Here is a 15,964-nt window from a genome sequence, read left to right as displayed (position 1 = left end):
AAATAAAATATATACCCTATTATTGTGATCAAATTTTGAATTAAGAAAATATAGATTAATTAAACTATTAGTACATAAGAAAATGGTAGAAGAATTTTTTTATGATTTCATTGTATATGTGATTTTTTGAAAGATAAGTATAATATATATAGCAAATATTAGTGAATTAAAAAAATAAAATGAAAATTTCAATTGACTAACTTTTTTTCTTTTCTTTAAATCTGTTTTTTCATAAAAACTCATTATTTTATAACTTATGAAAAATTAATGAAGTAATTATTATCTTTAAAACATATTTAAAAATTAAAATATCTATGAGAAGTATTAACAATTCAATAAAAAAAATATGTTGATTACTAACTCAATATTAAAAAAAATAAACAAAAAAAAATAATTTTATCCAGTAAGCAGTAACTGGAAACAAAACCGCTACCTAATTGGTAAGTCATAACACAAGTGCGGTCCATTATAGTTAAATTGCTTACTTGAAAAACAAATTTTTTTTCTCTTTCTTAAAAAACGCAAATTATGTTGTTATTTTGTGAATGGTGTAAAATTCAGTTTTTTAAAAACCACACTTAGAATTAGGCACTTGATATGTCACCATAGAGAGTATTAAATAAGCATACCATTTAATATTATTACATTTTTGAGTTGCTTCGATTCGAACCAAATCTAAACTGAAATCCAAACTGTGTATTAGGCAAACTAAGTTTAGTAAGTGAACTCATAGCAAGGCGGATGACGAGAGAATCTTGCTTGGAGAGTGTAGTTTCTAATCATGACTGATTTTTTTTTTTTTTTTTCTTAACACATACCATTGATATGAGTTCAAGAAACCTTGGGAACCTGTTCGAATTAGCTTGGAGTGCCTGATTAGCTTGGCACATGAATAGTTCCACACCGTATAGGAGGATAGGCAAACAAAAAAATAAATGGTTACGAGCTAGTCTCTACCAGCGCCGCATAGACTACACGGTTGCACATTACCCCAGTTTTGAGACAATTTACTATGATATAGTCTACCGGCAGATATATATTATTCACATAATAATGATTTACTATATTACCAGTATATCTACAAAGAATCACATATATAATTCTGAGTTTTCAGTCTTAAGGCTAATCTAATCATACATAGGAATAAAACTATTTGTTGGTCATGTTAACCACTCTCTCGACCAGCTTTGCTGAAATCAGAACGGGACAGTGAATGGCAATGCGTGTAGTTCGGCTTCCGGAAGAAATCGAGCAGTTGGCCACACCATCGAACTACTTCCCTGGTTGGATTTCTGGTTGTTAACTTGTTGCCTTTTGGCTCCAAACTTGATCAACAACCACCATTCTTGATCTTCAGAGTCAGTGAGCTTGCTCTCAACACGATCAGGAGTCCAGTTCTCGATGAGATTCAAGAACTGCCCGGCCATAGAAGGAGGGCATTTCCTGCATGATAGCTTCGAAGGTCCAATGGTTTCCTGATGACTAGAGGACGGTTTCTCTTGTTCTGGATGAGTCCGTAAAGATGATGATGGCTCTGTAGTGATGTCTCTCGACGGATCTCTTCTATTCTCTTGACAGACCCTAAAAGCATCTTGTGTGGTGGAATAAGGATGACCAACAGACTCCTCTGGAGCAGCAGCCTGAGAAGCATCTAACATTTCCCGGGAAACCCGCTGTTTTTGATCCTTGTTGGACATCATCACCCTAGCCTCAGGATCCTTGTCAGGTAACCGGGTCCGTAAGGCGGTTTCTTCAAACCAAGAAAGAATGACACCATAAGCAAACAGACCCAACAACAAGTAAACACAAACAAACTCACCAGAGTCGTTATGCCTACCATCAAGGGGCTGACTCTGAATTTGTTTTGGTCTCTCATTGCTATGAAGAGTGCTATCACAAGAATTCTGAGACGATGACTGAACCTCAAGTTCCACTGTCTGGCAGCTCTTCTCTAAGAACTCGACCTCACTGTTAGTTAATTTTTTGCCTTCATCTTTGCGCCGTCTCTTATGCCTGTGGTTTCTGCTTCGACCCGCCTCAGTTTCCCTCTCCTTTCTCTTTTTATCCTTCCTCTTGTGTTTTCTATCTTTCTTAACCTCCTCCTTTGCCCCCTGGATTTACACAACCCAGTGGAACAACAACATTAAATGTCCATAATTTTGCTTTTCCAGTAAAAAGTAAAACTCCAAATCATTGGGAAAGGGACAAATAAGGATGCTAATTGCAACAGTCTATAATGCCATATATTCAATTAGTACAACATAGTGCCAAAAACACCCTCTACATTGGATATATGGGCAAGAATCCCAAATCCAAAAAGTACTCATTCTGACATTGGCTACATAGTTGCTTACAAAGTCTTTAATAATTCAATTCAATGCTTTTGACATACATTAGTTGGGTTTTTCTTTTTAACTAAGATTTTAATTATTTCCATCTACATTGCAAATGACACTTTTTACTTTTGTTTCATGGCGATCAAATTCTTGAATTGACATAAGATTATCACAACCACAGATAAGGAAGCTGAGCATTCAAAAATCACATGAACCCAAGAGCATTTTAAAAAAAGACCAAAAAGCCATGGGACTTTGAATAGCTCAACAAAACCAACCTTGATCGATTCGATCAGATACTTATCCTTGTTGATTTCTTTCAGTACATAACCAGGTGGTGGAAACGGATAACACCGAGACATCTCACGATCACAAGAGAAAGCGAACTCGAGAAAACCCTAGATTTGGTTACGACAAAGTGGGTTTTTTACAGAGAAGACAACGTTTTGGAGGGAAGGTGGGGGATTTTGTTATCCGAACATAGTGATAATAAGAAAGAAATCAAAATCGGGAGAAGCGAGATTTGGTATGTGGAATTCGAGATCAGAGAAGAACGAAGGGAGGGTACAAAGAAAATTCCCAGGCTTCGCAGCTCTCCGATCCAGAATTTTTCTCGTTGATTTCGTTATGTATAGATATGAAGAGGATCTTTAACGAGCTAGAGTTGTGTTTGGCAACACGAATAGGTACTAACCGGTGTCGTTAAGGCCCAAATTAGGCCCATAAGGCCTTTCTCCGACATGTTATAATTGCGTTTTCTTTTTTCTTACAGCACCGCTTCGAGATTCATGGTCCCTGGGGGAGCTTAACGATACGTCGATACGTGGTAGATGTGTGTAATTATGGAGAGTGACACATGACCAACTGGTAATTCGCAACTCGTGCAGCTACTTAATTTTTCGGACGTGGCAGTCAATTGTGGTTAGATAAAGCAGTGAAAAAAGAATAATAGACCCTTAGATAATACAACCAAAACATTACCGAAAACTCTCGTGAGTCTTTCTTTTGCTTGCTTGCACTCACACATGAGGAGCACTAGCTGGGTGGTCCACTACCTTCTTCTACTTCTTCTTCTTTGTCGAATACAAAAGTAATTCTCCATCTCTGTAAATCTTGACTTCCTTAACGTTTAAGGTGAGCATTTCAAGAACTGTTTCCTCTCTTCAATTTTTTTTTTTTTTTTTTTTTTTTTTTTGTAATTCTATGATTTTCCATGTTTGCTCTGTTTGATTTTACAGTTCAACAGAGAAATTTTCACTTCTTTTTTTTTTTAATTGTTTTAGATTCTTGAAAATGTTCTCTGTTTTTGAAGATCTTTAACCTAGAGAAAGCTTGAGGACGTGGAGAATTTACTATGTTGGTTTTGTTGTCACAGTCGAACCATAGTGTGATTCCTTGGAAACTTCAAATCTGATTGTGCTTCGTAATCATAATCTGCTCTAAAGTCTTAAACTTTCTTGACTTATGCATCGTTTAGGTCACAACATTTTTGTTATAGTTTTCTGAGCTGTTTCGGTCGTCCGAGTTGTAGGAAGAGAAGAAATGTCATGGGATCAATTAGGAGAAATTGCGTCAGTGGCGCAGCTTACAGGCGTAGACGCTGTGAAACTGATTGGAATGATAGTGAGCGCCGCGAACACGGCTCGAACGCACAAGAAGAATTGTCGTCAGTTCGCTCAGCATCTTAAGCTTATTGGTAATTTGCTCGAGCAGCTAAGAATCTCTGAGATGAAGCAGTATTCAGAGATTCTTGAGCCGCTTGAAGGGCTTGAAGATGCTCTTAGAAGATCTTACATTCTAGTTAATAGTTGTCAAGAAAGGAGTTTTATTTACTTGTTGGCTATGGGGTGGAACATTGTTTACCAGTTTCGTCGAGCTCAGGACGAGATCGATCGGTATCTCAAGATCATTCCACTCATCACTTTGGTGGACAATATTCGGATTCGGGTAACTTGGCTCGCATTGTTCACCATTTGTTGTTGTTGTTGTTGTTTATGCCATTGTTTGATATTGGAGTATGATTGTATATGTAGGAGAGGTTGGAAGCTATTGACAGTGATCAGCGTGAGTACACTCTTGATGAAGAGGATAGGAAAGTGCAAGATGTTATTTTGAAACAAGAATCCACTAGAGAAGCTGCTACGTCGGTTTTAAAGAAGACGCTCTCTCGTTCTTACCCGAACATAGGTTTCTGCCAAGCACTCAAAACAGAGGAGGAGAAATTAAAACACGAGTTGCAACGTTCGCGGGCGCGTTATGATACTGATCAATGTGAAGTCATACAGCATTTGATTGATGTTACACAAACTGTTGCTTCTGCTGATCTTGATTCTGAAAAGGTGTTGACTAAGAAAAAGTCTAGTAAAGAAGAGCTTACCACCTCTAGCAAGAAGAAAGATGATTCGTATGAAACGGATAGTGGTATTCGAACAACTTCAAGGTTAATAATCCCCACTTACTCCTATATCGAGGAAAAGTTTTATTTACATGATGTGTTGTTCACGTTTGATGATTGAAGGCTAATGTTTGGTGTTGAATGCAGCTCCACGTCTTATGTTTCATTTTCATCCGAACATGAACTAGTTTCTGGAAAATCATCGCGACACCGTGAAGATTGGCACACTGACCTGTTGGATTGTTGTTCAGCACCTGTTCTATGTAAGCCCTCGATCTCCTTCTGTTTTTCTAAATGTGATTACCTTTGAATGTGTAACAATTCAAGTTTCATACTCTTGTCTACTTTTGATTCTGTAAAATAAGGCTTGAAAACATTCTTTTTCCCGTGTTGTACATTGGCGAAGATTTCCACCGTCGCAACTAACAGACAAATCTGTAAGAAATCTTATATCAATGTAGTTTAATTTGTGATCTTTTAATACATAAGCTTTCCAAGAATCTGATACAAGAGTTTCGATTTTATGGTTTTTTCAGCTTCAGCTACAGCTTGTAATGAGCTAATGGTGTATTCTTTGATACTCTCATGTTGCTGCTACACTTGCTGCATAAGGAAGAAGCTTCGAAAGACACTCAACATAAAGGTACATCGATTAAACCTTTTGATGTACGGTCATGATGCCAACGTATAAAGGCTTATACGGTCATGATGCCAACGTTTCCCATCCAAAAAAATATGGATGTCTTGATATGGCAGGGAGGGTCCATTGACGACTTCTTGTCACATCTAATGTGTTGTTGTTGTGCTCTTGTCCAAGAACTGAGAGAAGTCGAGATCCGTGGAGCTTCTTCGCACGGTAAATATATACATTTTAAGAAAAAATTAACATTTATTTATATCATTTAATATTCTTGAATCTAATATATGAAGCAGGTACAGAGAAGGATAAGGAAATGAGTCCACCAACACCTCAGTTCATGGAAGAATGAAGACTTGTCCAACACGGAACATAATTGGTGTTTCTTCATTAAATGAATATCTTCTAATTTTAATGTTGACATCATGATTTAATGTAAATTATATTGGGAACAATATGGAGATTTCAGAACGTTCCTTATACTTTTCTATCGATTACTACATAGAGACATATGAGACAACACGAATATCATTGTTATCGGTGAATAGAATGTTTTGATCATAACTTTTGGTGTTTTGAAGATTTTAGTTTTTCAGATTGAGGATCAAAGATAGCATGTGCTTCCTACTAAATAAAGTTAAAGGAATTGATTCTGAAGTGTTGATCTCGAATAATCATGCGGATGTCTAGCTACATATCTTTATCAACTCGTTGTTATTCCTTAAAGATTGGTTCCAAATGCACGAGGAGGAAGGTGATGCATGAGAAGAACAAAATATTATTGGATCACAATGAAGTAAGCAAGCTGTTCCACACTTAGAACAGTTCAGCTTTTCAGAAGATGTATCCATAAATTATTCCACTTTGCGTACTGGATTGACTTGCTCTTTTCAGAGTCTTTAAAGTTGTCTTTGATCCACAAAACACATTTGTTGAGGTATTATAAAGATAATGTAGTTGAACTATATTAAATAGGATTAGCAAAAAAAATTTGGTTACGGTGTTTTACACATTTAGAAAAAGATAAGATGCCACCAAGTTTGCCTCTTTAGGTGTTTATATTGTCTCTGTTTCTGGTTGCTAATAAAAGCATATATACACAAGAAAAAAGTCGACCAAGACAAGTAGATCCAGAAGAATCCATCTTGGACATTATCATGAAAGACGACTTATCTCCATCAGGGTCATTAATAGTGGACCAAAAGAGGAATAAAAACACCAACAAAGGTTTGGTGATGACCAGTAATAGCAAAAACACTACAAACAGTGCAATAAATGGGTTCAACAGTGATAACAGAAACTCATGTACTACTTAGATAGAGACTTCACATTACAATAATAGAGGGCTAAGTAGATAAAAATAGTACAAAATTCAGAAGAGTTGATAAGAAAGAAGAAAGTTCGTAGCTTTCTCTTTTTTTTTTTTTTTTTTTTTTTTTCTTTTTTCTAGACACTTTTCTACACACACTCCTTACATTAATTTACCACAAAATTAACTTAGCTAAAAATGTACAAACGTTTCCTGATTTTTATTCACTTCTTCCATGAGAACACACTTCCCCACAAGGAGAAAGAAAGGACTTGTAGATGTTTCTCAAAATGGAGCTGTCGAAGACCGTTGAAGTGTTTTCTTCACCTGGTGTTGAGTTGCTTCCGCCATTTTCAACTGCATTAACCATAAACAGAAACGGAACAAATCTTACACTCACAATGTCCTTAGACAGAAACAAAGAATGCAAGATAGAATGAGTTCTTAACTAAGGCGACCATTATAGCAAGAACTGATCAGTGCTAGTTTTGACCTGCTCATATTGTCTCTCAAGTCTTGCATTCTCTGTCTGTAGGTGAGCAATTTCAAGCTCCAGCTCGTTTGTATATGCCTGAAAAAAAGAGAGAGATACCTTTTAATACAGAGGAACTGTAAATTTAACATTAGATTATGTTTTTTCTTTTCGTATTGATTTACAAGAAAGTAGAAGAGTAAAGAGAGATACGTTCCTGTTTCCTAGCCCTTGAACGAGCAGCAGATTCTCTGTTCTTGATCATACGCTTATGCCTTCTGTCTCCTCTACTCTCATCAGAAACTTGGCCTCTTTTCTTAGCAAAAAAACCAAAACTTGCAGATTCCTCAAAGGAGTTAGGGTTAGAAGCAACAAGAGAATCTGTGTTGTCAAGAAACTTAAAGCCAACGCCCGAGTTTAAGCTGAGAACAGTGGCAGGAGGAGGAAGAGGCAGAGGAGAGCCGTAGAGAGCTGTGACAATTGAGGAAGAAGAAGGTGGTTGTGGTGGTGGTTGTTGATTCAGAGGCATGTTGAGGAAATCTTGAAAGATAGAGTTATTAGGGTTTTCGTTCTTTAACATTGGCTCATGACCAATGTTTACTTGGCGATGGTAGTGAAGCGAACCAAGGTTGAATTCTTTCCATACTTCTTCCATGGTGACTTGAGACTTGTTCTGCCCTAGGGAGGATGATGTTGATGATGCTGATGCTAATGTTGTTGATGATGATGATGACGATGAGGAAATTGAAAAAGCACTATGGTTGATCTTATTATGCTTTGCTGACGACAACATTGGACATCAGAACAGAACAGCATAGAAAGCTTTGTCTTTTGTTTTTTTGGGGTGTCAAATGTCTTATAGCTTTGAGAGAGAGTAGAGAAAGACTGTGAGCTTCTTGTCTCTCAATGGTCATTTCTACTAGTATCATGATGGATGGTTGGTTCCAGTAGAAGAGACAAACATATAAATTGTTCTAGAAAAAAAAAAAATCAAAATATGTTAATGTAATGACCTTTTTGTCACTTAATCCAATTTGTGATAATGATAAATCCATAGTTATGTGACGTCAAACTTTTTCTCCTAAGATAATCATTTTAAAGTTAGAGAAGGAATTATATACTACCAATTAGCATGAATGCATGATCCTTAAATCTGGAGTTGGTGGGTAAAGAGATTCTTTGTTTTTCAAAAAGGTGTAACCAATAAGCTATGGCTTTGGTCTCACTTTAATATCACAATTCAATACCCTTTTAATTCGCTTTCACGTTTGTGACCTTTGTGCTTTGATTTTTACCAACTTTTTCTGTTTGTTTTTACCTTTTTGTAATTACCCCCTATATTTTTCAACCTTTACGATAGTTTTTGCTTACATAATACATCTCTAAAGAGTGGAATCGATCTTTTTTTTCGCACAATTATATTAATCTTGAAACACGGTTACACCAAGAAGAAACTAGGTATTCATTGCCAAACTGTTCGACCTTGAAACAAACAAATTAGAGGATAAAAGGCTACATTCAAAAAAGATAAACGAGAACACCTTTAGAGAGTGCTAATTCTTCGGCCAACAAAAACAAAAGACTGATGATTGATGATTTTAGTTCGAAATGTCTTCAACCCCAATCGTTTAAACAAGTTCCCCATATATATAAAAGAATCGATCATCAAATCCGATAAAATAGATTAAGGCCACTACAACCACTTGCGTATCTAAACAGACTAAAAAGAATTAGATCAGTCACTGCGCACGCTATCAGAACTTGAGTGTGACCTCAAGTATGGTCTAGTTAAACAAGTAAAAAAAAGAACAATGTATTCGTCATCTCAATACCACAACATGTAATTAAAAATTATAAGGTGTGTGTGTATTTAAGTTGGTAGTGATAATGGAAACCAACTCTGTTTTTGTTTTTAGACGCTTATTGGTTGAGTAAAAGATAACTGAGCCTGATGTGATTTGATTTTTCAGTTCACAGTATCCAGAGGCTTTATAATGCGAAAGAGAAACTGAAAATTTAAATAAAACAGGGTCTTGATTTTTTTTTTTATACAAATAATACATTTTCTCATCATCTTATCAATTTTTTTTTTGAGTGTTTAGGATTATTGAGAAAACTATTCACTTGTGACTAAAAGATATATTTTCTTATCTGTTCCTCATTTTATCATTTGGTGTTTATATCTAAACAATTATTGTACTAGGTTCAGACCCACACGTACGTGCAAAGTTATTTTTGCATAATTTTAAAAAAATAAAATAATTGTCAAGCGATCAAACCCGTATAATATGTCTGATTGCTATGTTTAAAAATTTTTGACCCGAAAAACTCCATTCCTCGTAATTCATATGAGTAAACAGTATCTCCGCATAAATTCTGCTTGAATTCTTGTTCCCAAAATTCTCGTCCCGTATTTTGTCATACATGAATATATCCACACAAAATTCTCATAACCTGATTACTATGGAACTAATTTGAACGATTTCCTATAATACAATAAATCTGTTGTTTAATCTTTTTTTCTTCTTAATATGTAAATTGGGTCAGTTTGGCAACATGGATATTTGATATGATTTTTTTTAACCCTTAATTGTACTCGCCAATTAATAGTATAGATTTCCTTCAATTATTGAATGAAATATTCCTTAGTTATACTAATGACAATTCAATGTAAATAATATAGTAAAAGAAGGGAAAATAATAAAATGCGATATAAAGCGTGAGTATTTTATATAGGAGATACCATAATGTATTTTATTAAGGAGAATTTTATTAATTTGGATATTATTAGTTTTTTTAAGTAATATATGTGTCCGTAATTGATGGAAAAATAAAATTACAAAATTTTTTTGTGAGGGAGAAGACTATAATTGGTCATTAGATCACTTATATAATTGGTCTTAGTTATGGTATTATATCACTGGATTTTATAAATTTTAATTCGTCATTAGATCCCTATATATCTTAGCTATTGGTATAATATTATTACTTGTTTTCATTTTTATTGGATTGGATTTTCTAAATTTTAAGATTTCTGTAAAAACAGTATATCTACATATTTATATATAATGTTTTAGAACATAGTTATCCAAATTAAAGTATATATTCATGTCATTTTAATTGGTGATCATATGTTTTTTGGGCAAATATAATTATTGTTTTTAGCAAAAGAATAGAGATTGAGCCAGTTTCAAATGATCTTCGATTTTTTCACCATTAGAGCTTTATAAAATCATTAGAAATTTAACATTATTTATATTTCTGAAGATATAACTTTAAATATATATATATATATATATATATTTACATCTCATAATATAGTTATATTATTATATTACAATACATGGTGAAATTAATTTAATTTTGAAAATATGTAGGGGATAATACTTATCAATTTTTGAATATATTTACCAATTTTAGAATTTATAGGAGCAAAAATATTGTGTATATAAATAAATTGAATAACAGTGGCAGTTGAAAAGTATATATATATATATATATATATATATATATATATATAGCAGTGGCAGTTTAAGTAATTTTATGGAATACTAATGGTGAACAATAAATTGGGTACGAAGTTATCTGGCGACGACACGTCAGCTTTTTCTCCAGAATGCTTCTCTTTTAATATATAGGGGATTTCTCATTGTAGCAAAATAAGATCTCACTGAGTCGGTAAAAGAAAATCAAATCAAATACAAAACCATAATAAAAAGTTATTAAAAGTGTTATAAATAAAAAGTTTTACATTTGAATTTTTAAAGTTATTAAAAGTTGAAATTCTTTAAAATAAAGAACCATAATAAAATATATAAATTTTTTAATTTCAATGCATGATAAATCAAGGTTTCTGCTCATTCGTATTCAGAATCATTTTGGTCTCTTTTTTATTAATATGACTTTGAATCTTTGCCTAGTTTTCTTAGGTGATGTAGGACATTTTTTTTTTTTATTCATTAGTTGAGCAATATATGTTTGTTTAAAAAAATTTAAATTACATCATATGCAGAAGAAATAATAAATTTTATTAACTAAATATATTAAATAAAAAATAAAAATAATTTAAATATAAAATAAAATAAATGTGAAAGAAGAATCACATATTTTTGTTTTAATTAGGTTGAGAGATTTCCTTATCTTTTAAATGTTACATATAATTGGTTTATATGTTACTATAATTAACTAAATCAATACTATCCTTACTTACCAAAAATCAGACTAACCCGTATATTATGATACACATATGTCACAAGTTTATAACCAAAAAATCATAAATATATCTATTATATAGTCTACAAAAAAATGTCGTGTACTTCCGTTTTATTATATAGGAGATTAGACCTAAGATTAACTTTAAATGTAAAATGTTAATTTTATCTAATAACCATTTTTAGGATCCTCTTTTTTTTTTTTTTTTGCATTCACAACACATTGATTTCCAAAGACGGTTTACCATATTAAGGTGTTAGAATGATATATTTGAGAAGATTAATATCCAAATGCTTTATATACATTTAGTATACGGAAAGGCGAAAAAACAACATAGCCCTATATTGTTATAGAAATTGACCATCAATCTCAGTCATTAGTCATTATACACAAAATGACTAAAGTTTTTTATGTTGCTTTATCTTTTTATCTTATTAACATGAACCGATGGACAATAAAAATACCCCATGAGTTTCTTTGACCGTCTGATGCTTTCACTTGGATATGCACATCAGCACATCTATCACATTCACATCTATCAGTAATAGGTTGTCTCTCTAGATCGTACGACGGCAACATGAGTAGTGGTAACAATTATACTATATTTCAACTTGGAAGGTGTGTCTTCTGTATTTTGAATGGAGATTGGAGAAGGTGTCTTCTGTACTTTACAAGTTGCAAATTTCTACTCCAATTGATTAGAATCATATTAGGGTAGCTTACTATTTTGGTTTCTTTATATAGGTACATTTGTATATTGCATTTTTATTATTAATAAATAATTGTGAGTTTAGGTTTCGTAGACATAGATTTTCCCCTGAAGCTATTAGTTTGGTCGTTTCTATTTCAGTCTTCTTCCACATATAGCTACTAGCTATGCATAAATATAGTAGTGTATGTTTACAGTGATTTTTAATTGAGAAATACCCTATGATATAGCTAATAGCATTATATTAATTAAGTTTTTGTTCCAAATATAGCACACGCTCAAATATTTTTAATCTATTATTTCTGAAATTATTTTTATTTTACCTTCAAATTAATCATAATTTTCGAGATTAATATCGATGTGTATACAGAGAGAGAAAAAGAGTTGGTCGAGAGAACATAGAAGTCTTAGATTTCTCAGATCTTCTTCAACGAGAAACATGTCAGATGAATAACGGTGTTGAATTCCTTGATCCAGGAATCAAGGAATTTTTGATGGAGTAGTGTTGCAGTGATTTGCCGTCGCCGGTGACGTATGGGTTCGGCGAAGAGAGTTTTTTTTGTTTGTCAAACCGGCGAAGAGAGTAGTAGTAATATAAGGATGATTTTGTTGATGATGCAATGATGAGATTCATTAGGGGTTTGAGACAGAAGCTACCGATTAAGGATCGTTTGATAAAGATGAAGTTCGTTAAGAACTATTTCTCCGACGGTGAGATGATCGAGATACTCATGATTTATCACTTGGATAATCTGTGAAGCTTTCGATATCATATATTCTTCTTCTTCTCTGGCTAAGCTTGCAATGAAGCTTCCCATTTGTTGATGTCCAAATCGGTCATAATTAGAATGTTTAAGTTCGGTAAAAAGATAGTCGAAGTTTTCTTCTATTAATCGATGTCAAAACACAAAAGACGGGTTACAATACAACTTAGACGAGTTAGCAAGTAATGAACTTGTTTAGAATGGACGAGTTAGACGGACAAGTTTTCGAATCCTTCGTTTTTAACCTTTAACGGGTAAAAAGCCTTGTCTCTCCTTTGTTCTCTCCCCTTGATCGAACGTTGTGCGCCCGCTTTTATAGGGAACTGTGTCGGTTCGTCCATTACAAAGACCAAAATACCCATTCCCTTTCTAAAGGTTTATTTGGGCCTTCTTATGGGTTGGGCCTTTTGTTAGGTTACGGGCCTACCCCTAACAGTAGCCTCCCTCACCCCTAGTTCGTAGTTTTTAAGCGAAGAACTATATCGGGGGTCGAACCTACGACCTTTCTTTTCCGTTGGAGTCCGTCGCGGAAACCCAACTTGCCTGAACGGACGTGGGCCTTCACTCTTGGTCGTTGGGATGATGATCTTTACACAAGGTTCGAGGAAGCGAAAGGTCGCGCGTTTGATTACGCGGTTTTTGATGTTTTGGGGTCGAATCATCGTATGCGGTTCTTGACGCGCGTGAGATCCGAAAACTGTACCGTCGCCGAACGCGTACTGCAATGATTGCGTCTCTAGAATCTTCCTTCCTTTCCTATAAATACCGCTTCTCCACCCTTCTTATTTCATCTTCTCGAGCTTTGCTTCCCCCACTCAGGTATTCTTTAAAAGACCCCATCCCCGGCCATCTATGGCCGGAGAGGTTCTCCCGTCCCTTTACACTACTTAGTCATATTTTAGGGCCCATTCCTTTAAACAATGTTCGTTTGCACATTCTGTGATTCATACATAATCCTTATGATATAATACTTAGAGTAATAAATATTCGATATTCATTAAGTAATCAAAGGATTCGATACAACTTATGAGTTTGCATAATAAGCTAGAACAAGCTGTATAATCGATCCTATCTACCCTTCACACCACCACTCATCTTCCCGGCCATGAGTCCCGCGCCTAAGCACTTCCTTTCCCGCGATCACCCTCCTTTCCTGAAACCAAGTAGGCATCAATAACATTCCCTTTTTCCGCTGTACATGTCATGCAATGCACGCTAGGTACTATTAACCGTCCAGTACAGAGATCGGCCGGTAGAGAGTTATCCCGCGCATTAGTTCGGACGGTGTACTGGGGGTCTGTACCGATCCCTGTCCAACCGCCGAGCCGCGTTTACTTTTCTCCGCCCGAATTGTCCGTACTCGGACACCCCGGATGGTACGCTGATCGGTAGGGAGGTAGCATGCGCATCAGTTCGGTTGGTTCACGGCGAACCTGGCGGTTCCCGATCCACTTCCGAGCCGCACCCCCTTTCCTCCGACCAACCGGACCATCTGAAGCATTACTTATGCTTATGATTGATGCACTACCCCAATTCCCAGAGTCTATATGGACGGTACTGTACCGTACCTCCGACCCTTATTACCCTTCTCGCCGAACTCTTTATCACTCGGATCCTTCTTCCTGATCTTTACTCGTACTCTCGAGTTTTTGGTGTATTTTTCTGTATCCGAACGTGTCTTCAGAATGAGAGGATCGCCCCCTTTATATAGGGTCCTGGGCCGCGGTTTTGGCCCCAAAAGGCACCCTTCGGACGAATCCGTTCATTCACTCCCGTTCGCTCATGTACGCTCGCTGTACCCGTTCGGCCATGGCCATTAGGCCGTGCCCTTTCGGTCCCGAGCTCCCAGCTGGTCAGTGAACTGTCCACTGTCGTCCAGCTGGTCGAGCTGGGCAGCTGGTCGAGCTGACACTAGCTGACCGAGCTGACCGCAGCTGGCCTCAAGCTATCCAGAGCTGGCCGAGAGCTGTCCGGAGCTGGCCCGGAGCTGTCCGGAGGTGGCCCGAAGCTGTCCGGAGCTGACCAATACTTGTCCCATACTTGGTTCGTTTTCTCCCCTTGACCGAGCTAACGAGTAGCTCTTCCCCGACTTGTCCGAGATCACCCTTCCATCCCGGACCAAGCCATGGCCTACGATCCTATTCAGGATCGCGGGCGTTACAAGTCTCCCCCCCTTGAAGGGGATTCGTCCCCGAATCCGGATCAAGTTGATCTTCACCCATCTCCTTGAACCACTTAGGAAAATCGGCCTTCATCTTGTTTTCAGTTTCCCAAGTAGCTTCTTCCCGTTCGCCGCAGTTCCACAAGATTTTTACCATGTTCATCTTCTTCCTGCGCATTTCCTTTACCATTCGATCAATGATCCGAATAGGTGTTGCTTCCACGGTCAAGTTCTCTTGCAACTCGGCCGGAACATCTTCGACCACTTCATCCTCTTCTCTTAGGCATTTCCGAAGTTGAGATACATGGAACACCTTGTGGAAAGCGTCTAACTTTGGTGGTAACTCCAGCTTGTACGCCACCGCACCTACCCGTTCAAGTACCTTGTACGGACTAACGTACCTTGGGCTCAACTTTTTCCTCTTAGTGAAATGCCCTTTTCCCTTATAGGTCATGGCCTTAAGGTACACCAAGTCACCCACTTCAAACTCCAACTGTTTCCGACGCTTGTCCCCATAACTTTTCTGTCGGTTTTGGGCTTCTTTCAACTTGATTTTTAAGAACCTTAGCTTGTCGGCCGTTTTGTCCACAATCCCGGGTCCGAATAACGTCCGTTCCCCAACCGGCGTCCAGCACAAAGGCGTTCGACATGCTCGGCCATATAGCGCTTCATAAGGCGACATTCCGATACTAGCTTGGTAGCTATTGTTGTATGCGAATTCCACCAAGTTCAAGTAACTTTCCCAGCCTCCACCCCAATCCAGTACGCATGCTCGCAACATATCCTCGAGCGTCTGAATTGTTCTTTCGGACTGTCCGTCCGTCTGTGGGTGGTACGCTGTACTCAAGTTCACCCTTGTTCCCAGGGCCTTTTGAAAAGCTTTCCAGAATAACGAGGTAAACCGTGTATCACGGTCTGAGACAATGCTCACCGGTACCCCGTGAAGCCGGACAATCTCTTCCATGTACC

General features: G+C 36.6%; 2 protein-coding genes and 1 pseudogene across 6 annotated transcripts; 1 reads left to right on the top strand and 2 right to left on the bottom strand.

Moving 5' to 3' along the window:
• Positions 1-1,039: 1,039 nt before the first annotated feature.
• On the bottom strand, positions 1,040-3,008 carry LOC104767085 (uncharacterized). 2 transcript variants are annotated; one of them, XM_010491116.3, is made up of 3 exons: positions 2,615-3,008; positions 1,838-2,111; positions 1,040-1,750 (listed from the first exon to the last, which is right to left on the bottom strand). In XM_010491116.3, exons 1-3 carry the CDS (start codon positions 2,696-2,698, stop codon positions 1,197-1,199), a joined length of 912 nt encoding a protein of 303 aa, XP_010489418.1. In that variant the 5' UTR covers positions 2,699-3,008; the 3' UTR covers positions 1,040-1,196. The 2 variants fall into 2 exon arrangements, with proteins under 2 accessions (XP_010489418.1, XP_010489417.1); XM_010491115.3 differs by having other exon boundaries at positions 1,040-2,111; positions 2,615-2,975.
• A 229-nt stretch (positions 3,009-3,237) lies between these two features.
• On the top strand, positions 3,238-5,932 carry LOC104767084 (protein MID1-COMPLEMENTING ACTIVITY 2-like). Of its 3 annotated transcripts, XM_087502067.1 has the most exons (9): positions 3,335-3,470; positions 3,620-3,759; positions 3,868-4,283; positions 4,370-4,776; positions 4,879-4,994; positions 5,097-5,168; positions 5,268-5,374; positions 5,488-5,587; positions 5,665-5,932. In XM_087502067.1, the coding sequence occupies exons 3-9, from the start codon at positions 3,879-3,881 to the stop codon at positions 5,718-5,720; spliced, it is 1,263 nt and encodes a 420-aa protein (XP_087358193.1). In that variant the 5' UTR covers positions 3,335-3,470; positions 3,620-3,759; positions 3,868-3,878; the 3' UTR covers positions 5,721-5,932. The 3 variants fall into 3 exon arrangements, with proteins under 3 accessions (XP_010489415.1, XP_010489411.1, XP_087358193.1); XM_010491113.3 differs by lacking the exon at positions 3,620-3,759 and having other exon boundaries at positions 3,238-3,470; XM_010491109.3 differs by lacking the exon at positions 3,620-3,759 and having other exon boundaries at positions 3,238-3,470; positions 5,662-5,932.
• A 724-nt stretch (positions 5,933-6,656) lies between these two features.
• On the bottom strand, positions 6,657-8,133 carry LOC104768163 (bZIP transcription factor 27-like; annotated as a pseudogene). The gene is made up of 2 exons (XR_015591114.1): positions 7,171-8,133; positions 6,657-7,034 (listed from the first exon to the last, which is right to left on the bottom strand). The product of XR_015591114.1 is annotated as a bZIP transcription factor 27-like (transcript).
• Between the last annotated feature and the right edge of the window lie 7,831 nt (positions 8,134-15,964).

The sequence above is a fragment of the Camelina sativa genome, chromosome 19 (assembly GCF_030686135.1).
Source record: "Camelina sativa cultivar CO46 ecotype springtype chromosome 19, ASM3068613v1".
Lineage (NCBI taxonomy): Eukaryota > Viridiplantae > Streptophyta > Magnoliopsida > Brassicales > Brassicaceae > Camelina > Camelina sativa.
This window is presented reverse-complemented; position numbering and strand designations above follow the sequence as displayed.

Coding starts and splice junctions, on each gene's coding strand:
- LOC104767085 (XM_010491115.3), bottom strand. CDS start 2,698: ATGTCTCGGTGTTATCCGTTTCCACCACCTGGTTATGTACTGAAAGAA. Junction 2,112..2,614: donor ATCTGATCGAATCGATCAAG/GTTGGTTTTGTT, acceptor GTGTAAATCCAG/GGGGCAAAGGAGGAGGTTAA.
- LOC104767084 (XM_010491109.3), top strand. CDS start 3,879: ATGTCATGGGATCAATTAGGAGAAATTGCGTCAGTGGCGCAGCTTACA. Junction 4,777..4,878: donor GGTATTCGAACAACTTCAAG/GTTAATAATCCC, acceptor TGTTGAATGCAG/CTCCACGTCTTATGTTTCAT. Junction 5,169..5,267: donor CGCAACTAACAGACAAATCT/GTAAGAAATCTT, acceptor TGGTTTTTTCAG/CTTCAGCTACAGCTTGTAAT.